The 20,821-nt window shown below is 36.7% G+C and overlaps 1 protein-coding gene across 2 annotated transcripts in view; it reads right to left on the bottom strand.

Moving 5' to 3' along the window:
- Positions 1-20,821, bottom strand: part of GRID2 (glutamate ionotropic receptor delta type subunit 2) — a 1,411,147-nt gene that overhangs the window by 218,612 nt on the left and 1,171,714 nt on the right. For both annotated transcript variants that reach the window (XM_068542054.1, XM_068542055.1), the window contains one exon: positions 3,961-4,156. In XM_068542054.1, the coding sequence (XP_068398155.1) occupies positions 3,961-4,156 (196 nt within the window). The remainder of the gene's footprint in view (positions 1-3,960; positions 4,157-20,821) is intronic.

The following is a 20,821-nucleotide window of genomic DNA, read 5'->3' as shown; positions in this document are numbered from 1 at the left end:
TACTTGAGGAAGAGTCCATCAGCCACATTTCATGTCTTGTAGTTCTCAATCTCATGAACTCCAGTGAGCTTTAGCAGGTGAGAGGCTATTGTTTGTTGGTTGGTTGGTTTTGTGTTTTAATAAAAGCTGGCTAAGACCTTGAAAACTGAACCAAAATACATTTTATTATAACTACCTAGTCTCTGTCTAATCAGTGTTCAGCTGTCTCTGATATTGGTTGAAAGAAATATATACAATCAAATTTCACTTTGATATTTTCCATTATAAATTAATAAAAACATTCTTCACTACTCCTCTAGTAAATCTGAAAACTGAGTATATGGGGTGTAATAAACACTTGGGGACTTGATTTGCAGTTTTAAAATCATAAGCCCTCTTTATCAGCAGACTATTAGGGAATAGAAATTGCTTCTCTACTTCTCTTACTTCTATTGCATTATCTTTTTTATTATGTCATAACTTTAGGTTAACCTTAGGAAATACCAAATAATAATGCTTTGTAATAACAAATCACTCACACATACATTCTTTCATGTAAACTTCAGGATCATCTTAAGAGTTTATTATTCTAATCGAACTATTTATTGATGCTTTTACATATATATATTTAATAATGACAAAAACCGTAAGAGGTAGAAATTCTCAATATGATGATAAAAATTCTGAGCCTCAGAGATTTTAAGTAACTAGTCACATTTACACATTTTACTTAAAAAAATGAACTGGATATACACCTAGGTTGTATGCCTACAAAGCCCAGGCTTTTAATTCTCACACTGTGATAATTTTACAGCTGAGTAGAGTGAGTCTTAGAGAAACCAAGTGATTTGCCCAACGTTATACAGCTGAGAACTGGAAGAACCAAGAAAGAAAACCAGATAGTTTTTTCTAAAACCAGAGTTCTTTCTACTCTTCATAATAGCTTTTTTTTTTTTTAATGTATGACATTTAAAAACAGCATAAGAAACACTAGCCCAAGCTGAAAGGCGATGGAATGGCTACATATTTAAATAAAAAGAAACATGAAAGCCTAAAGAGTAACTAAATTTCTCAGCATATGCTGCAAGATAAGAAACACTAGCCCAAGCTGAAAGGCGATGGAATGGCTACATATTTAAATAAAAAGAAACATGAAAGCCTAAAGAGTAACTAAATTTCTCAGCATATGCTGCAAGATTGTCAATAGCTGAGTCTAGAACACTTTTATTTCATAGAATCTCAGGAATTTTCTCAGTGTGAATATTTACAGTTTATTTTTACATTTACACATGTGTCAAATTAAATTCCATATGGTCAAATAACTTAAATTAAAAAAAAAAAAACCAGAAAATGTAGGAAACTGTATGTACGTACTTAAAAGTTAAGAGGTTTTCTTAAAGAACACTGAAGACCTTAGAAGATATATATGTATATCTTACATACATGACTGCTTAAAGCTTCTATGTAGCAAGTGATGTCCTATATGATTTCTATATTATATTGAAAATACCAGGATGTAGGAAGTATAACCTGTTTGTATTAATACAAAGAACGAAGGGTAATGGTGTGTGTGTGTGTGTGTGTGTGTGTGTGTGTGTGTGTGTGTGTGTGGGTAAGAACTTGGGAATAAAAAATAAAATGAGGTCTTATTTACTTGACTGGCTACTTCAGAAAGTTACAAGTTTCTTATGGTCTCACTATTTCTATTCTTTGCATACTCTTACCCAATTCCCATATATCAGTTACGGTGATCTTGACAGATAAAAATGAATCATGACATTTCCCTATTTCAGTAACATTTTTTGCCATTCAAATAAAATCCGAGTTCTTAATAATGGGCAAGGTCCTACTTGATCTACCCCCTGCATACTAACCTCATTCCACATTTTCTCATTCAATAGTCTCCAGTTCATGTTGATTTTAAATTGGTTTCTTGAATGGACCTTCAGACCTTAGCTTATACTAAGCATTGCCTGGATGCTTTGTCACCCTCTCTTCTACACGATCAGCTCTTCATCAGGCAGATCATAGATAATATCTTATGTCCTCTGGGAACTTACCTGATCACTGTTTCTCAAATAGATTTCCTTCTTAATTTCTACAATAGCACCCTATTTGTCTTTTTGACAGCATTTGTCACAATTTAAGTCATTTTGTTTGATCAGGTATTTTGGTTTCCTTTTCTCTCTCTCCCACCAGACCCTGTATTTCATGAATCCAGTGGTCATTCCTCTGTGGTTGAGTTTACCTTCAGTTCCTACCTCAGTGCCTGGTACATAATTGTTACTTAGCAAATATTGGATGAATGAATGAATAAATAATGAATTGGTGAATATGTATGTTTAAAAGTTATTTTTATTCTGAATCTGTATGTCTGGAGAAAAGAAAATGAATTTTCTCTGGAATGTTATGGTATAGAAAAAAGTTGTAAAGTGTGAGGAGCTTTGGATCTAAAATGGATACAAATACAAATTGTGAACTTCAATTTATACTTATACGCAAGAAAGCAAAATTGTTTTTAACAGTAGACAATATGAAGGAAAATAACTCTTCCCAAAACCATTATTCTGAGGCTTAAATTCATTCACATACAATGAGTACCTAGTAAATCCTAAAATCTATCCTCCCTTCTCCCCCAGACAACATATAGTATAGGTCCATTCACCTGCCCAATCTCACCTGCCCCCCACTCCGTGCCCCCAGTAATTGGAGGGTACTGTGTTTAATTTCTAAAAGCCAATGGGCCTCTGGACAAAGACAAGAGGATCAATACCTGGGCCCTGGGAAACTGGAATTAATATAATGAGGATGAAGGAGTTAGAGGCCATTGCTAACATTTCAAGGACATTCTCTTATTTAAAAGCATCATTAGTACTTGCAAAGAGGTTTATGTCACCATTATCAGTTTTTAAATAATGATATCAGTGTAGTGACGGAAAAAATTACCAGGGTGATGCTAGGAACCATCGCAATAGCAATAGCAGATAAAGGAAAACATATGAAAAGGCACAGAATAGTGCTAGATCCTGTGGCAGAATAACTTCTATAGTCATCAAAACATTCTCCAACATGGTATTATTGAGTTTGCCTTTTGAACAGGGAACTCAGACTTGGAGTCCAAATTATTCGGCTGTGAAAGGTTACAGAAAAAAAGTATATACCATCATTGATGCTGTTATTAGACATTCATTCATTCATTCATTCAGTCATCCCATAATTACGTATTGAATGTCAACCCTTATGATTTTTCACTCTAATAGCCACTGGGAAAATTTTAAGCAAAAATCATTCAGTTCTCTCATGGAGGCTGATGGGGCCTGAGGAAGAAAGAATTACTTCTGTGTAGATGTTTATAAACCACGGCCCAGAATAAAAACTAGCTTCATGTTTTTTACACAAAGGACTGCTTTCTAAGTTTTTTTGTTTTTTTAAAAAAATAACTTCTAAGTGATGGTTTTATAAAAATAAGATACAAATAAAGATTTTCACTTTTGGAAACAGAAACAGACTTTTGTAGAAACCTTATTTGTGGAGAAGATTAACTTTTACTCACAGAGAGCTTCACATAATCATAACATAAACTTTTCATCGAAAAACAAATGCAGTGTAGAAAATACCCTGAATCATTTGAAAAAACTGGATAACCTGAATGATATTTGGAATGGGATTTGTCAAAATCTTTTCAAGTCTTCATGTGTATATGTCCCTGACCCTGTTCTGAACAAAATACCAGCTCATGTTTTCTAGCTTTGGAATCCCATTGGAAAAGGATCCTTTAGACACACCACAGAAATCTGTCAATTCTCTCTACTGGTACAGCGAGTTACCTCAAAATCTTCTTAAATCAATAAAAGGTATAATTTAACTGAGAACTCTATGTCAAAGTTAAAATTTAAAAAAGGAAGTAAACCAAACTCAGTTTAGCAGTTCCAATATGGGGGACAGAACGGTAGACTATGAATGAAGAACTATGGCCAGTACCTTTTGAATGCCTGCTTGGGACTCCAGAACGTTATTCTCTGATCCATTGCTTCGGTTGATCATCCGCCACATTTGGGAATACATGCTGTCCCTCTCAAAAGGATTCATTCCCTTCATGCGAACATGTTCATACACCGCCGAGTCCAGGACTGTGCCATAAGGGATATCTGTTTGCTTGGAAAGGTCCTGGAGAGACCTTGATTATTGGGAGAGCAGAGAGACACAAGAAAGAGTACTGAATATTTTCAAGCGGAAATAAAGTTAAAAGAAGCAAAAAGTAATATATGTAAATACAAATGCCAAATTGCTTTTCTTATTTTGTTGTTTCTTAACATTAAGATGTAATATATAAGGAGAATTGCTTTAAGAGTGTATGGCACTTACATAGATCATGAGAAGACAAAAATCATTACTGAAGGAAAGGTGGAAATTTCTAGTGATAGGGCAATGCTATTTTTGTTTTCACTGTGAAAAAAAATCTAGCAATTCCATCAAAGACGAATTAAATTACACTGCTAGACAGTCATATAATCATTTAGTTTTTTAAAAATGTCAATACGTTACAAGCCTTAAGCCTATGTTCTTTTAGGTGGCAAGGCTTAAATATTTTTATAAAATAATTACGTTTTGTATAAACAACATGTTTAAGTAGATGTATACTTAAAAATTAGTATTTGTAATAGTCATTACTTACTGAGTGTCTACTACATACATGCTAGGCAGTTGGCACACAGTATCCTTACAGCAATGCCTCATGCTCAGAACAATTTCACCCATTTTACAGGTAAGAAAACTTAAGTAGAGGGAATAAAGGACCAGCTCAGTGTGGCACAGTGAGGGATAGAGATAGAATTCAAATGTAGATCTGACCAGCTCCCAAAACCATATTATTTCTACTGCAAGATGTTGACTCTTCTCTGTATTTATTTTGCTAGATTTGCTTTAAGTGGCTGTGTGTGAGTGTGTGTGTGTGTGTGTGTGTGTGTGAGACAGAGAGAGAGAGAGAGAGAGATTTCTATTTGTATTCAAATAGAATAAATTTCATGCTTTTGGATAGCTGAATATATTTTCAGCTTTCTCTTTTACAGAATAATGTTCCAGGATTTCCAAATCAATCTTTGAGTTACAGATTGTATCTACTTGTCCCAGGTTATTCGTCTCTAAATTGATGGTCGATTTCCTTATATTTGAGTTTCTGAGCCACTCTATATTTTCTAACTTGGAGAACCAATTACCACTTCACTGGAACTCATTGAATTTGTGTAGGTGTCCAACCCTAATGACTGACATTTAAGAACAAATATGTGTCTTTGGAGTACTGTTCAAAATTAGATGCTGGCACGCTTCAAACTCACTAACCTCTGAGAATGGGAGCAGATGCCTTGAAGCACTATAGTATATATTGAACAAGAACAAATACCCACAGCCCTCCACAATCACGGGCCATGAATGTCATGTTACGTTTACCTCTGACCTTTTGGTCTGTCTCTAGATGGCGTTTGCTAATGATTTCCTGGGGGTCTTTGCAACTAACACTAACATTGGGCAAGAGTATTGGGAATACTCTTGCAGGTCACCGTTTCCATCATGTGCAAAACTGTGTGGCAAAAAATACATTATGGGTCGTGTTTGTTAGAGGAATATTTGCGACAATTTCTAAAGATAACTTTCAGCAAAATTTAATCTGCATTTTATTGAGTTTTATGTTGTCGGTGTGTATCATGTACTCTATGGAAAAGAGTGAGATCATGGTAATTCCTTTTTGCTCTACACTTCTGCTGCATAAAATGATGCATTTAAAAATTGCTATTTGAAGGGAAGAATTTTCTGGAATATCCTACAACTATTGAGCTAATTCTACCATTTGTAAAAGCTAAAGCAAAAGCGTAAATAAATAGTGAGGGGGGCTTCCCTGGTCGGGCAGTGGTTAAGAATCCACCTGCCAATGCAGGGGACATGGGTTCGATCCCTGGTCCTAGAAGATCCCACATGCCGCGGAGCAACTAAGCCCCTGCACCACACCTACTGAGCCTTTGCTCTAGAGCCCGCGAGCCACAACTGCTGAAGCCGGCGCGCCTAGAGCCCGTGCTCCGCAACAAGAGAAGCCACCGCAACGAGAAGCCTGCGCACCGCAATGAAGAGTAGCCCCCGCTCACCGCAACTAGAGAAAGCCCACGTGCAGCAACAAAGACCCAACGTAGCCAAAAATAAATAAATAAACAAAAATAAATAAATAAGTTAAAAAATAATGAGGGCAGAAGCAGGAATAAAAGTGAGCTACAGGTAGCTAGGGTGCAACCTAATACCAGAGTGACAGGGCATTTGGTAGGAGCATACCATAATTATCTTGGTAATAGTATAGCAATAAGAATTTTGTTTCAAATGAACAATTTACTTCTTATTTACTAACGTTTCCAGTAGTAGGAGTAAAACTATATTCAAAACATTAACATTTTAACATATTTCCCACTGTTTAGCAATGATCTAAACTGGTTACACAGGGGGGAAGAAATGAAACTTATCAATACAGGTTATGATAGCATGCCTCATTCACTCAATATCTGTAAATACAAGGGCAAGGTTAGGTAGATGTACAGAGCTTGCACTTTCTAGAACCTAAAGGTGTATGGCTAGAGAAGGTCATGTTACGATTCATCAGAAACCCTCCCAGGATAGGATTGGCTCCTTGCTGCCTAGTAGTTCTGGCAATCAATCTTGATTATAACTTTCAGAAGCTTTCCACTTGGTGAGATCATAGTGTAGGGGTGAAAAATGCTTATGCCTATATCTAAGTATATAACCGGTTTGCTCAAATAGTCATACTAGTAAAATACTGCTAAATAAATTAATACTCCTTCTTAGCTTTCCGTGAAAAGAAAATTGAAATCATGTGTTGGGATCTTTAATATAACCAAGTTTCCATGCCATAGTATCACCTTAAATATTAGCTTTGAACTTGAATGTAGAATTATAACACAAACAGGTTTTTAGCTGGCAAAACTGTTTTGTACACACAAAAATTTTAAAGCAGTATCTTAAAATGTTGCCTGTGTGAAGTTCTTGATGTCAGAAAAAGACAGTTTATTTTCAACGTAATTCAAATTCAGAATAGCAGAGCATTTTGTAACTTAGAGCAAAGGTATGTTCCCTCTAGCTTCATTTCTGATATCAAGTTCAGCTTATAAATTTGCCATGAGATCTGCTTGAAATAAAAATTATAGCTTGTCTGATTCAGTGTCGTTCCTTTATAGTACACCAAGATAGCCCACCAAAGGTGACAAAAATAAAATAAAGCAAAATGAAGTGAGCACAAATAGCTTATTATGGACAAAAGAAAGCTGTTTTAGGAGCCCAACAGAGAAAGGGAGTACCTATTATAAGTAGTAATTTTGTTATTTTCACGCTCATAATATTTTAGATCTGAAGAAATGCTATGGCCTATATTATGAGGCCCTAAAAGAAATCAAGTAGGTTATTTCACAAGTGGTAATCCTCAAGAACATTATATCTTAAGGTCAACATCTGAGTGGATATTACTTAGACATGCCAATCATTGGTTTAAATGCAAAACAATTATAAAATAATCAACAAGCCCCTAATACATACATTAATTTACCTTGGCAAATATTGACATTTCTTTTTTAACAAGTGGCAATGTTTACCCAGGCCACAGAAGAAATGGGAAAATCTAGAGCATTCTAGAAAAAGAGTTAGCTGTGAATATACTCATACTAATATAGTCTATCTTTCTACCTAACCACACAAAACCTACATACACTCACATAAAATTCAGCAAATGATCATTCTGTGAATCTATTACATCCGAGCCCTCCTCTTCCAACCCCACCCCCGGACTCATGCACACAGTAAAAATGAGTGTCCACAGCTACACGTGGTGAATGCTAAAAGAAAACAAATGCTTTTCCACTCTAATCAGTCTTATTTTCTCAACATCTTACTGAGATTCTTTTATTTCTTGTACTGGTGTCCTATACGACTAGCAACCCATGGATACTAAACAATACTGTCTGATAGGTAAGTGGTATTTAATTATTTGCTTGGACATTACATATATTGAGAAACTGTAATTTAGGACACTTCTGTGGAAGTAAATTTTAGGAATTTGGGTGGATCTAGGCTGATTACAAACACTTTCCATGAGAAGAATAAACACTTAAAGCCCTTCAAGCATTGAAAATTAATTTTGATACATGTGATAGTCTGATATTAGCTATATCTGATAGCAATAGCTTTGATATTGGGTAGGTTAGCTTTTAAAGTCAAGCAGGTCTGTTACTTGTGAGCTGTGTAATGTTAGGTAGCTCTTAACCTTACTTTCCTCATCTATAAATGGAGAGGGTACCAGGGTCCTCCTCAAACAGTGATTAGTGATCCTGTCATATCAGTATCAATCAAGCTATCGTTTTTATACACAGATTATTATTATAATAATTCATCACCTTATAATGTCCTTTTAATGATTTTTAATGGATTTTGTGTGTGTGTGTGTGTGTGTATGTGTGTGTGTTTGCGTGTGTGTGTGTGTGTGTGTGTGTGGCAGGATGACTCCTTATACTGTTAACAAGGAGATTCATGAATCGGAGTTGAATTAATGTCTCATCTCCTTTCCAAGTAAAAGAATGTATGATTCTATGACACTAAATGGTAACTTTCTTCATAGCAAATTTTTTGGGACATTTATATGACTTTGCTAATGAAATTATCTTATAATGAATGTGTTGCTACTTACATTTCTAAAGCTGTCAACTAGTTAAAAATCTAATGCCTATACCCTCTGCAGTGAACTTTCACCCATATTTTTACCTATTTTCCTTTAATAAGAGAATAGCTCTTACCTACATAAACTGTAAAATAACTCTCATAGGCCTTTCTTTTCCATCTACTCTCCCTTTCTCTGTTTCTCTCTCTCTCTGCCTTCCTTCCTTTCTTCCTTCCTTCCTTTCTTCCTTCCTTCCTTCCTTCCTTCCTTCCTTCCTTCCTTCCTTCCTTCCTTCCTTCCTCCCTCTCTTTCTCTCTCCCTTTTTTTTCTCTCTCTTTCTTTCTTTCATATTTGAGTCTGGTTGTATGGAATGCTCACCAACAAATGACAAGAGTGAGCTGCCAGCTTTAGCTTTGGGGAATTTTACGTCTAATCCCATTTTTAATGGATTGAAACACGTCGACTCAAGTTATCACATCAGAAGGATTTTTCTTCAGGGGGAGAAAAATGGAACGTGGTTGACAGGATAGGTGCTAGATGCTTCAGGCAAAGGGGCTGACCATGAAAGGGAAACAAACAAGCAGGGGCACATTAAAAGTGCCCTCCAACTCAGTTCAGGATTTTTCTCCCACACTCTCTCCCCAGTTTCCTCCTCTGGATGCTAATTTCAGCATTTGCTAAAGGACACATTTTGTTGTAACTCCAAGAGCCCATTAGCAACCACATAAAGAGCCTGCCTGGTGCCCACCGCAGTTCATTGGTTGCAGTGGCTGAGAGCTGTCGTGGGCAGGGCACAGAGGCAGGTTTTCCAAGCACAAAAAGTACTCCAAAAGTTAACACTTAAAGAACAACTACATGCCATAATAGAGGGCCAGCAGAGTGAACATTAGTGTTATAGAGACCCAAGAAGCAGAAAAAAGGATTGGAGAATGTATTGAGGTGGTCAGGTAAGGCAGGCCTGCCACTGAGCTGTGCTGACGACAGCTGTGCACTGGGCAACCTCTTTGTTTCTAAAAACATGGGTTTTGAAGATGTAAAGATTTGAGTTTCAATCCTTGGAAAAATTAAAATTCTCCAAATTGCAATTCCTTTCCCCGTTAAATAGGGGAAACAATCATTTTATGATAAGGTATCTGGAAGTTTGAAGTAGATTTTGAAACAAGACACCTAGCCTAGAACTTACTCTTTAAGTGCTCAATTACTGATAGTTGCAGTTATTAATTTATTACTATTATTGCTGTTACTTTGTCCTCTATTATGATTTCTAGAATTGCCATCTTTTGATTTTTCCCACCAATAGATTCATCTCAGCTAAAGCTCTTCTTCACCTGTGGCCTTTAACTCCCACACCCCATCTAACCTCTCATCAAGTTTTGTACATTTTTACCCCCTAAATCTTGGGAATCTGTCGCTACCTTTGCCTTTCCATTGCCAATACCCTCATCATTTCTACCTAGGAAATTATTTCTAAGCTTTTCCCCTATCTCTACTCCCACCTATCTCTAATCCATCCTCCATACCACAGCTAACGTGCTCTTTCTGATATTCAAATCCGATCCCATCCCTCACTTATTTAAATACTTCCTTATACCTCACCGCCCTTAGAAAATGGTTCAAACTCTGTAGCATTCAAGATCCTTCAAAAATTTGGCCTAAAAACTTTTTTTTTCATTTTCAAAAACAACCTTTTGCTTCATTCGTATTCACATTATACGGCAAACAGACCATTTCATCATTCCTTGCTTGGCAGGTGTTTTCTCAGCTTAAGATCGTTCCTGATCTTCCCTGGTGAATTTTTTCCCTTCCAGATCAAACTCAGCTGCTTCTCCTGTGCTCTTCTAATACTTAAAATATGTTCACATCTTAGCATTGTGGTTCGAAATTTTACTTCTTTGTTTACCTCATTAGAACGCATGTTACTGATGCTCACGATTTTTTTTTTAATGTTATTTATTTATATATTTTATTTATCTTGAAACTCAGAACCTAGCCCAGGGTCTGAAAAATAGCAATCAATGAGGTTCATTTGTTTGGGCTGTACTTCTTTGTTAGAAAGATGCTTTCATCTTGGAAAACCAGCATTCCAAGTAAACTAGCGTTGCATAAAAATGGGATTTTTACTATATATTACCAGCCATTCTGTGGGTGATTAATCATGGCCAGCAGTATTTTGTAGGAAAAAAAAAATTTTTTTTTTTTTTTTTTTTTTTTTAGAAAATACAACTTTTTGAAAGAGAGCTTTGGAAATTTTCCCTGTATCAAAATCCGCTGCAAAAGCTTTATTGGACCACCAGTGAATTGTTTGCAAACAAGACAGTTTGCCATAAATAAATTCAGAGGCAAGGCAAATACAAAGAAAAATTAAACAAATAGGACTGAAACAAAATATCTGGAAAAGCTGAGGTATAGTCCAACATTCTGGTAAACATAGGATCCAGTACAAGGTGGAATGTCTATTCTTGAGAGGGATACTTATTCAGCAGTGTGGAAACAGAGATGACAATTTAGTGGTTGGTTTGATGAGTGATTTCTGATTAAAATATCAGAAGCAAACTGAAGTGGTGAAGAAAATTGCTCAACTAACTCTGCTAACTGAAATGATTAAAAAAAATGTAAAAGAATTCACGGTTTTAGTAGCTAAAGAAGGGATAAGCACCAGAACAAAGAGAGAATAGTCACCTTTGGTAATACTGAGTGTTATTATAGAAAGCTGAACTTTAGGATTTTTTTCTTTCAAGGGTTGAGTATTTACATAAAGAGGAAGAAGTCTCAAGAATATGAATGCTCTACTTATAGGAGAACAGATAAGCATATGGAAAGGCTTCCTGTCTCCCTACTGCAATGTAGCTAATGGCCACTTGTCCTTTGAGAAACCACATTCTGAATCCTAGTAGCTCCTCCTGCTTAGTGAAGCTTTCCCAACTCCTCAGACACAAGTTTGGAAAGGAAGTCTGATGAAACATAAGGGTATCAAGGGTAGATGGTACTGTAAGCAGGACTCTTAACACTCCCTGATGTCAGAAGAAAATCTGGTTTGCAGATGGTTCAGTCCACACTGAAGAGCTCAGTGAGAACTATTTTAAGTGCATGAGGGCTAACGCTATTTAATGAAAGCAGGCTCAGGAAAGAGTTGGATATTCTTTAGCCCAATAATGCTAGGTTTCTTATTTTAAAAAGATTAAGGTCAAAGTCACACTAGTGGAGGAACTACAATTCTCTCATAGAAGATGAGATTGTATAGCCTAAAAAAGTATAATTTATGGGGCAAGGTAATTCAGGAGGAACCCAGACACAGCTATCTCTAGTGGAGAGGATGTATTTGTGTTTTTCTTTCTCTCATGGTGCCAGAATTTTTTTTCCTTTTCAAGACAGCAGAAGTTGGAAGTCTGAGGCCGACAAGTTTGAAGAATATCAGGCAAGGCAGAGGGCTAGAATTCCTTTACTTGCAGAGACAGGGAGAGTTTCCCAAGGGAGGCTCCCCGCTTGGAGAGGGTGTTTTATTAGAGGAACCATATGAGGACCAAAGAGGACTGGGGATTTACAGAGGAGGGTCAGCGGATGAGAAGGGCTCCATGTGGGATGCTCGAATAAGGCCTGAGTGGTGCCTCCTTCTCCAGCCCCTCTGTTCTGTCCCTCTCCCCGCTTCTGTCCTACATCCTTCACATACCCTCACACCCAACCTTATGCAGTTCACCAGAGTAAATTAGATAAAAGATGGCTTCAGGCCTCTGTGCTCTGAACTTCCTTAAAAAAACTATTTAAATATCCATCAGAATTCCAAATGTGCTTGGTCTAGAAAAAGTGGGTAGAGGTACTCATAAGAGGGCATTGCTCCCTTCCAAACACTGTCCCTACATGGTAGATTACTAGGCATGGAGGATTACATCCCAGGAGATGACTTTCAAGTCTTTCCTGAGAGATTTAGGAATATTTCCCCCCAAAGAGTAGTCAAGAGCGCCCCTATCTGCCACGTGGTATAGACAGGATGGTCACAGGTAATACTGGAAATTCATGTAAAATAGATGCATTTGAGATAGATGGGTGTCAGGGACTAGGTGGGGGAACATCCCCCTGCACTTGGAGAGACTTGCAGTTCCCATACACTTTTTAGAAGTCGATTCAGACTTGTGGATATGATAGGTCATTTCAGACAACCCAGAGGAAGGAGGAAGCACTCTGTCCTTCTTGCTGCTGTGAGGCAGTAATTAATAAAGGTGATGGTTAAACTCTCTCCAAAATGACAATGCTAAATAAATGCAAGAAAACAGTCATCTGAAAATCTGATTGTCTTGCCTGACTTGTTGACCCACATTATAAGCTAGGAAATAATTTCGTCATGTCCTGCATCCTGATATGTGGCAGACATTATATTTTTCCACCTGTTGACAGAATTATCATTTATGACCCTGTTCTCTATTTTAAATGGCCTATTAGTCAAATAAAGTAGTCTTTCATGATACACACACACACACACACACACACACACACACACATATATATATATATACTAATTAAGCAAAACTCCATTGCAAAAGGCTGACTATTCTGTGAATTCAATTGCTCTGCAATTTTCCTGTGCAGTTTCTTTCTTACATATCATGAAGATGCAATATTTATTTACACAGGACAATATGAACAAATATGGAATTATCCTAAATTTGTATGGCCAGCATTTCATTACATTTACTATCGATTGTCAGCTAATTGTAAAATTTGTTAGGACAATATCCTCAAATAATCCAATATACTTCAATAGTAGAATAGTAGATTTTCATGTTCCTATATCCTTGAAAATACAGGAAGGACTTGAGTAATCCCCATGAATTTCCCTGAGGATCAACAAATTTCTAAGTGATGTTAAGAAGGAATCCTAATACAATCATAACATCAGAGTTGAAAGAGTTCCTGGAGGTATCACATAATTTGATTACATTCCTTAAGGTACATAAGGCAGCCTCCAAAACTAACTTTATTTTTCTTCCTAAGACATTTTTATGACTCAGAAAACTTAACACCAGGCAGTCCTTACTCATGCCTAACCTAAAACCCCCCTATTTCAAATAATCCTCTCATTTTGTTCCCAGTCACATGGACAATAGCTACTCACCACCTCTAGAACACTATTTCTTTATGTAATAAAACATTTCTTTTTCATTTTCTTCCTTCAGCCTTCTCTTTGCTGAGTTAAACACTAAATCCCTTTACTTTTACTCACAGGATCTATTACTCCCTTTTTTACTTTGTAATTAACTAAGCCATCTTTTTTCTCTTCTATTGCAATTTTTGCATAAGTTATGGACCTTATAAATAGATCACAGTAGTTTAAAAGTCCTGAACAACTTTTCCACTGCTAAGTGACTTTGGTCATTTTCTTTATAAACACCAATGCTACATTTCAAATTTACAATTGACAGATGATTCATTCTGAAACTGCCTACATCCCCCAATTTTAAACTATTGTAGATACACACACACACACACACACACACACACACGCACACAGAGTTTGTTCTTTCCATCTCTGAGTGAATTATCACATATTTGTCCCTATTAAACTTCATCTCACTTCTAATCACCTTGTTTAATTTGTCAAGGTCCTTAATGAATTCTTACAGTGTGGTTCTAGTCAATAATCACCCCTACTCATTATAAAGTAATCTGCATATTTAATAAGCTTACTCCCTATTCCATACTTCAAATCAACACTGAAAATGTTAATTAGAGTCAGGGCCAGTGCTGACTTATGGAAAAAACTTTATACAATATACCCTCCAAGGCTGAAACTGAACCATTGATCAGTACCTCACAGCTGGGCCACTAACAAGCTGTGATACAATAATACACAAAATTACTACATAAAACAATGACCCAAATAAAATACAGTGTGGATTCAGATAAGGAATCAATAGTAATTTGTAATTTTTTTCCCTATAAGGTCTTTGAAGGAGCTCAAAACATTAATCATATTATCAAATTATTCATAGTGGAAAGAAATAACTAGAGAGGAAGAATTTGTCAGAAATAACAGTAGGGCTAATTTAATAGCCTATGTGAAGACCCAGTGAAATGTTACTGTCAAAATAAGGTGGAAGGTCATTGTTTCAGTGAAGATTCTAATGAACCTTTCTTACTAAAACAAAAATCCTCGTGCTTCATAATACAGAGCAGGGGACCAAGCGTCTATTGATAAGTTAAAATTTCCCAAATACAAAAGATATTTTCCTTCTTCGCAGTACAGTAGGTCTCTGGATTTCTCTGAAAAAGATTTTTTTGATCATCCAGAGAAACTATCCTCTATTCCCAGTTAGGTATATATCTTTTTTGAGAAATGTCAACTAAAAGCAGATATAAAAGGCATGTCCTAATGCTCAGAGTCAGGTCTTATTCACAGTCACTCACATTATAAATATCTGAACTGTTTTTTAAATGTGCTCCCCACCCTCCATTCAGTAGCAAATGTTGAGAGTTCTGCATCCCTCTCAGAAAATGACAATCGTCATCTGAAAAAGCAGCCCAGCCAGCTGGCTGCAGATCTTGTTCTTTGCCCTCTTGGAGACTTGCCATGATCTGGGGCATGTGGTGATTTCCAAGCTTGTCCTTATGCTAAAAGATCAGGGTTGGAGAAATAGGGGCTGTAGTAGGGGTGTGTGTAGTGAGTATGTGCATGCGTGTGTGTGTGTGTGTGTGTGTGTGTGTGTAGGGGTGGAGGAGAAAGCCATTAAAAATAAATTGACTATATTCAGATGATAGGAGCTTGTGGAGGAGCTAAGAGAATCAGAGAACTAATGGGGTCAAGGAGATGTTTAGCGAAGGGTGGAGGTCAGCACACCAGGATGGCTGGCAGGATGGTGTGCTGCACTGGGAAAGGAAGGTGGGACAAGAAAAACAGAATGAGAAAAATGGTGAAAAAGAGTTTCCTTTCAGTTCTGCCTTTCAGTCTAGGGTTTCTTTTATTGAGTAATCTATGCGAATATATTTTTATCATTATCTTAGACCTTGTTTAATAAGATACCTCATTTGTGTAGTTGATATAGAAGTTTATAGTTGAAGAGACACTGAAAGTAACTTAATTCAAACTGTGGGACAAATACTTGTGGAGAAGGAATGGATCACATTTTCAAAGATGGAAAACTAAGGTACAAAGTGGTTTAGAAACTTACCTTATTATTCAGAAGCAGGAAAGAGACTTGAACACTCAAAGCTAGGTCTCCAGTCCTCTTCAGCAGTTTTCTGCTGAACAACCCTGCCTGCATATTCCACTGTCACTCAGGTCTATCACTTACCCTTCTACATTTTAAAATTTTATTTTAATTTAAAAAAATTTTTAATTTTTTTTATTGCAGTATAATTGCTTTACAATGTTGTGTTAGTTTCTGCTGTACAACGAAGTGAATCAGCTATATGTATACATATATCCCCTTCTTCTTGGACCTCCCTCCCTCCCCCCCCATCCCACCCATCTAGGTCATCACAGAGCACTAAGCTGAGCTCCCTGTGCTATGCAACAGGTTCCCACTAGCTATTTATTTTACACATGGTAGTGTATTTATGTCAATTTTAATCTCCCAGTTCGTCCCCACCCTCCCCTTACCACCCTGTGTCCACATGTCTGTCCTCTACGTCTGCATCTCTATCCCTGGCCTGGAAATAGCTTCATCTGTACCATTTTTCTAGATTCCACATATATGTGTTAATATACGATATTTCTTTTTCTCTTTCTGACTTATTTCACTCTGTATGACAGTCTCTAGGTCCATCCATGTCTCTGCAAATGACCCAATTTCATTCCTTTTTATGGCCGAGTAATATTCCATTGTATACATGTACCACATCTTCTTTACTCTTCCACATTAATTTCACGAAAGCCTGCCCCATGTGCACTGGCTCCTCTAAAATGACTAAGCAGAGTGCTCCCAAGTATAAGAGTTTTACCATATTCTCATGCTTGTGGTAGATAGAAGTTATTTATTCAGCTGACTTCTGGTAAGGCAGGAAAATAACAAGAAATAGAGAGGATACAGGAATTTATATTCTTGAGTACTTAATAGGTTTTTAGGCTTAGATGACTTAGGCTGAGAGAGAGAACAAAGTGAGGATTTGACTTGTTTAGAATGATTCAGCTTGTCCAGAAGAAGGAGATCATCTTAGGGGTTGTGGGAGCTTATTAGTTTGGCAAAGTTTTCATCTCGGTGAGCTCAGTGTAAACAGAGTCTATAGCAATTCTAAAATAGCCCTGTTCCTGGGAGTCACAAATAAAGTTGGAGACAACTTTTAATTAAATCCTCACTGAAGAGTGGCTTTGAAAGACCAGCATACTTCTGAGAATTTTTGTTTTCCAAAAAGAAAGACAAAATCCTGTCTATGACATCTAGATGGCTATATGTTTATAAAACATCCATCACTGTAGTACTTAAGGGCTTTGACAAGTAAGCCATTTTGACACTGAACAATATAGAGTAAGGAGATGAATGTCTTCCTCTGTCTGCCATGCCTGTGTACTCTGGAGCTAAGTTTATACAATTCTATACTAAACCAAAACATAATAAGCAGTATGAATCAGGCCCAGCTCACTCCAGCCACCTTGATTTTGGCTGTTCCTAATAAAGTGTGCAATTCCCTGCTGAGAGCTAAGAAATAGCCTCCTACTGAAAGACTGAAGTGGGTGAGACACTAAGGAAACTGAGAGAACATACCATTCTGGGCTCCCTGTCTTATCCTGGAATAAAAGGACAAAGAAATGGCTTTCATATTTCTTTCTGATTTCTTATGAGGTTATAAACAAGTCATGGAGTTTCATAGTCTCAAGCCAGATTCTAAGAAATACTTTTCTGGTTCATTCATTCAATGAATATTTACTTGTAACCAACTGTGTACTCAATAAGGTACTACATAAGGCACTGTGTTAATACAAAGTGATAAAACCATCCTCGAGAACATATATTGCAATTGGGAAGGTAAAACAAGTAGAATAATACTCCAGTACAAGGCTAGATGTTGCTCAGAGTGTAAACAAGGTATGCAAAAAAGGGAGCCACTAAATTCAGTTATGAAAACTTTGTGGAAAACTACACAGAGGAAGTGGTATACACCTACAGGTTACAAGAGGGGTCATTAAAGATGAGTTAAAAGAGAAAACGTGCCTGACAAATAGATATCCTGACCTGGGTTTAGTGTTAGTCACTAAGAGTAGCAACTTAATCTTCATGAGAGTTAAGCTAAAGTGAGACAACAGAATGAATCATTTGGCTAAGTCCTTATTTTTTTTTTTTTTTAACACGTTTATTGGAGTATAATTGCTTTACAATAGTGTGTTAGTTTCTGCTTTATAACAAAGTGAATCAGCTATACATATACATATATCCCCATCTCTCTTCTCTCTTGCGTCTCCCTCCTAAGTCCTTATTTAGGCTTAAGATCAGATAAGGCTTGCTGAGAGACAGTTTTTTACCTTTGAGGGGCTTGGAGGATTAAGGGGCAGGGCAAGAAGACAACACCATGAAGTAGGGCAGTGGTAGCTGTGTCAGAAACAATAGCAGCAGCAACAGGGAACTTTGATGTTTAGTTGAACCAGGTAAAAGAAATAATTGAGTGTATGAAATTGTGGACAAAATGGTAAAAAGAATAGTTATCAGTACCACAAAAATGAGAGTGAAGGGAAGAAGAGTTCAAGGAATTTTACATGAGCGCCTGGGAGCAAGTAGAAAAATGGAAGCAAATCCTAGGTAGGGTGTGTCCAGGAACTGTTCTGTTATTTATGTCTTTTTTCCCCTCATTTATTCTTTATACTAAAAGTTATGAAGTTGAACCCATTCTCTTCTTACTCTTAGGGAAAATAAGGCTTAAAATAATTACGGAAAATGACAAGATCATTTGCTACTAAGTGGGAGAGATTTTAAATGCAAATTTATTTGAATCCATGGCTCTGGTGTCTGTTTCTAGGATACCATGCAACTTAGAAATATCTGGAATTGACTTAGCTAAATATAATTCAGCCATTAATTCTTTTCTGAAAATCTTTATTTTTCAAAGAAACTTATAATGATACTGATGGTTTTCATTCATTCATGTATTCACGAATATATTATTTATTTCATTCAGTAAAGATTTAGTGTATTTGCTAATTGCAGACGATATGACCCACTGGTGAAGACAGAGGTTCTAGTGCCAACTGCCTGGGTTTACTACCCGAGCTTTTAGTTTTGTCATCTTCAATAAGGAGATGAAAATAATATATCTCTCATAGGGCTGTTATGAGGATTAAATGAGAAAATCTGCACAAAGCATTAGGAAAGTGTCTGTCACAGAGCAAGCACTCATTGTTACCTGCTCTTATTAATATTCTGTGTCAGGCACTCTGAGAAGGATTAGGGGAACAAATATCAATATGACATAGTCCTTGTCTTTGAAAAATGTACACTCTCAAAGAGAAGACACATGTGTAATGACTAATTGTGCCTGAGCTAACAGAAAATGCCAGAAGAGAAGAATGCAGTTCAGGGTCATTTCAGCAAGTGGGAACAGCATGGAAACTCCAAAGAAGCATGAAATATCCTACAAAAGTTTGGCTTGAGGGAGGAACACTCCCAAACTCATTCTACGTGGCCACCATCACCCTGATACCAAAACCAGACAAAGATGTCACAAAGAAAGAAAACTACAGGCCAATATCACTGATGAACATAGATGCAAAAATCCTCAACAAAATACTAGCAAACAGAATCCAACAGCACATTAAAAGGATCATACACCATGATCAAGTGGGGTTTATTCCAAGAATGCAAGGATTCTTCAATATATGCAAATCAATCAATGTGATACACCCTATTAACAAATTGAAGGAGAAAAACCATGTGATCATCTCAATAGATGCAGAGAAAGCTTTCAACAAAATTCAACACCCATTTATGATAAAAACCCTGCAGAAAGTAGGCAAAGAGGGAACTTTCCTCAACATAATAAAGGCCATATATGACAAACCCACAGCCAACATCGTCTTCAACGGTGAAAAACTGAAACCATTTCCACTAAGATCAGGAACAAGACAAGGTTGCCCACTCTCACCACTATTATTCAACATAGCTTTGGAAGTTTTAGCCACAGCAATCAGAGAAGAAAAAGAAATAAAAAGAATCCAAATTGGAAAAGAAGTAAAGCTGTCAGTGTTTGCAGCTGACATGATACAATACATAGAGAATCTTAAAGATGCTACCAGAAAACTACTAGAGCTAATCAATGAATTTGGTAAAGTAGCAGGATACAAAATTAATGCACAGAAATCTCTGGCATTCCTATACACTAATGATGGAAAATCTGAAAGTGAAATTAAGAAAACACTCCCGTTTACCATTGCAACAAAAAGAATAAAATATCTAGGAAAAAACCTACCTAAGGAGACAAAAGACCTGTATGCAGAAAATTATAAGACACTGATGAAAGAAATTAAAGATGATACAAATAGATTGAGAGATATACCATGTTCTTGGATTGGAAGAATCAACGCTGTGAAAATGACTCTACTACCCAAAGCAATCTACAGATTCCATGCAATCCCTATCAAACTACCACTGGCATTTTTCACAGAACTAGAACAAAAAATTTCACAATTTATATGGAAACACAAAAGACCCCGAATAGCCAAAGCAATCTGGAGAACGAAAAATGGAGCTGGAGGAATCAGGCTCCCTGACTTCAGACTATATTACAAAGCTACAGTAATCAAGACAGTATGGTACTGGCACATAAACAGAAATATAGATCAATGGAACAGGACAGAAAGTCCAGAGATAAACCCACGCACATATGGTCACCTTATCTTTGATAAAGGAGGCAAGTATATACAATGGAGAAAAGACAGCCTCTTCAATAAGTGGTGCCGGGAAAACTGGACAGGTACATGTAAAAGTATGAAATTAGAACACTCCCTAACACCATACACAAAAATAAACTCAAAATGGATTAAAGACCTAAATGTAAGGTCAGACACTATCAAACTCTTAGAGGAAAACATAGGCAGAACACTCTATGACATAAATCACAGCAAGATCCTTTTTGACCCACCTCCTAGAGAAATGGAAATAAAAACAAAAATAAACAAATGGGACCTAATGAAACTTAAAAAGCATTTGCACAGCAAAGGAAACC

The sequence above is a fragment of the Eschrichtius robustus genome, chromosome 4 (genome assembly GCF_028021215.1).
Source record: "Eschrichtius robustus isolate mEscRob2 chromosome 4, mEscRob2.pri, whole genome shotgun sequence".
Taxonomy (NCBI): Eukaryota; Metazoa; Chordata; class Mammalia; order Artiodactyla; family Eschrichtiidae; genus Eschrichtius; species Eschrichtius robustus.
This window is presented reverse-complemented; position numbering and strand designations above follow the sequence as displayed.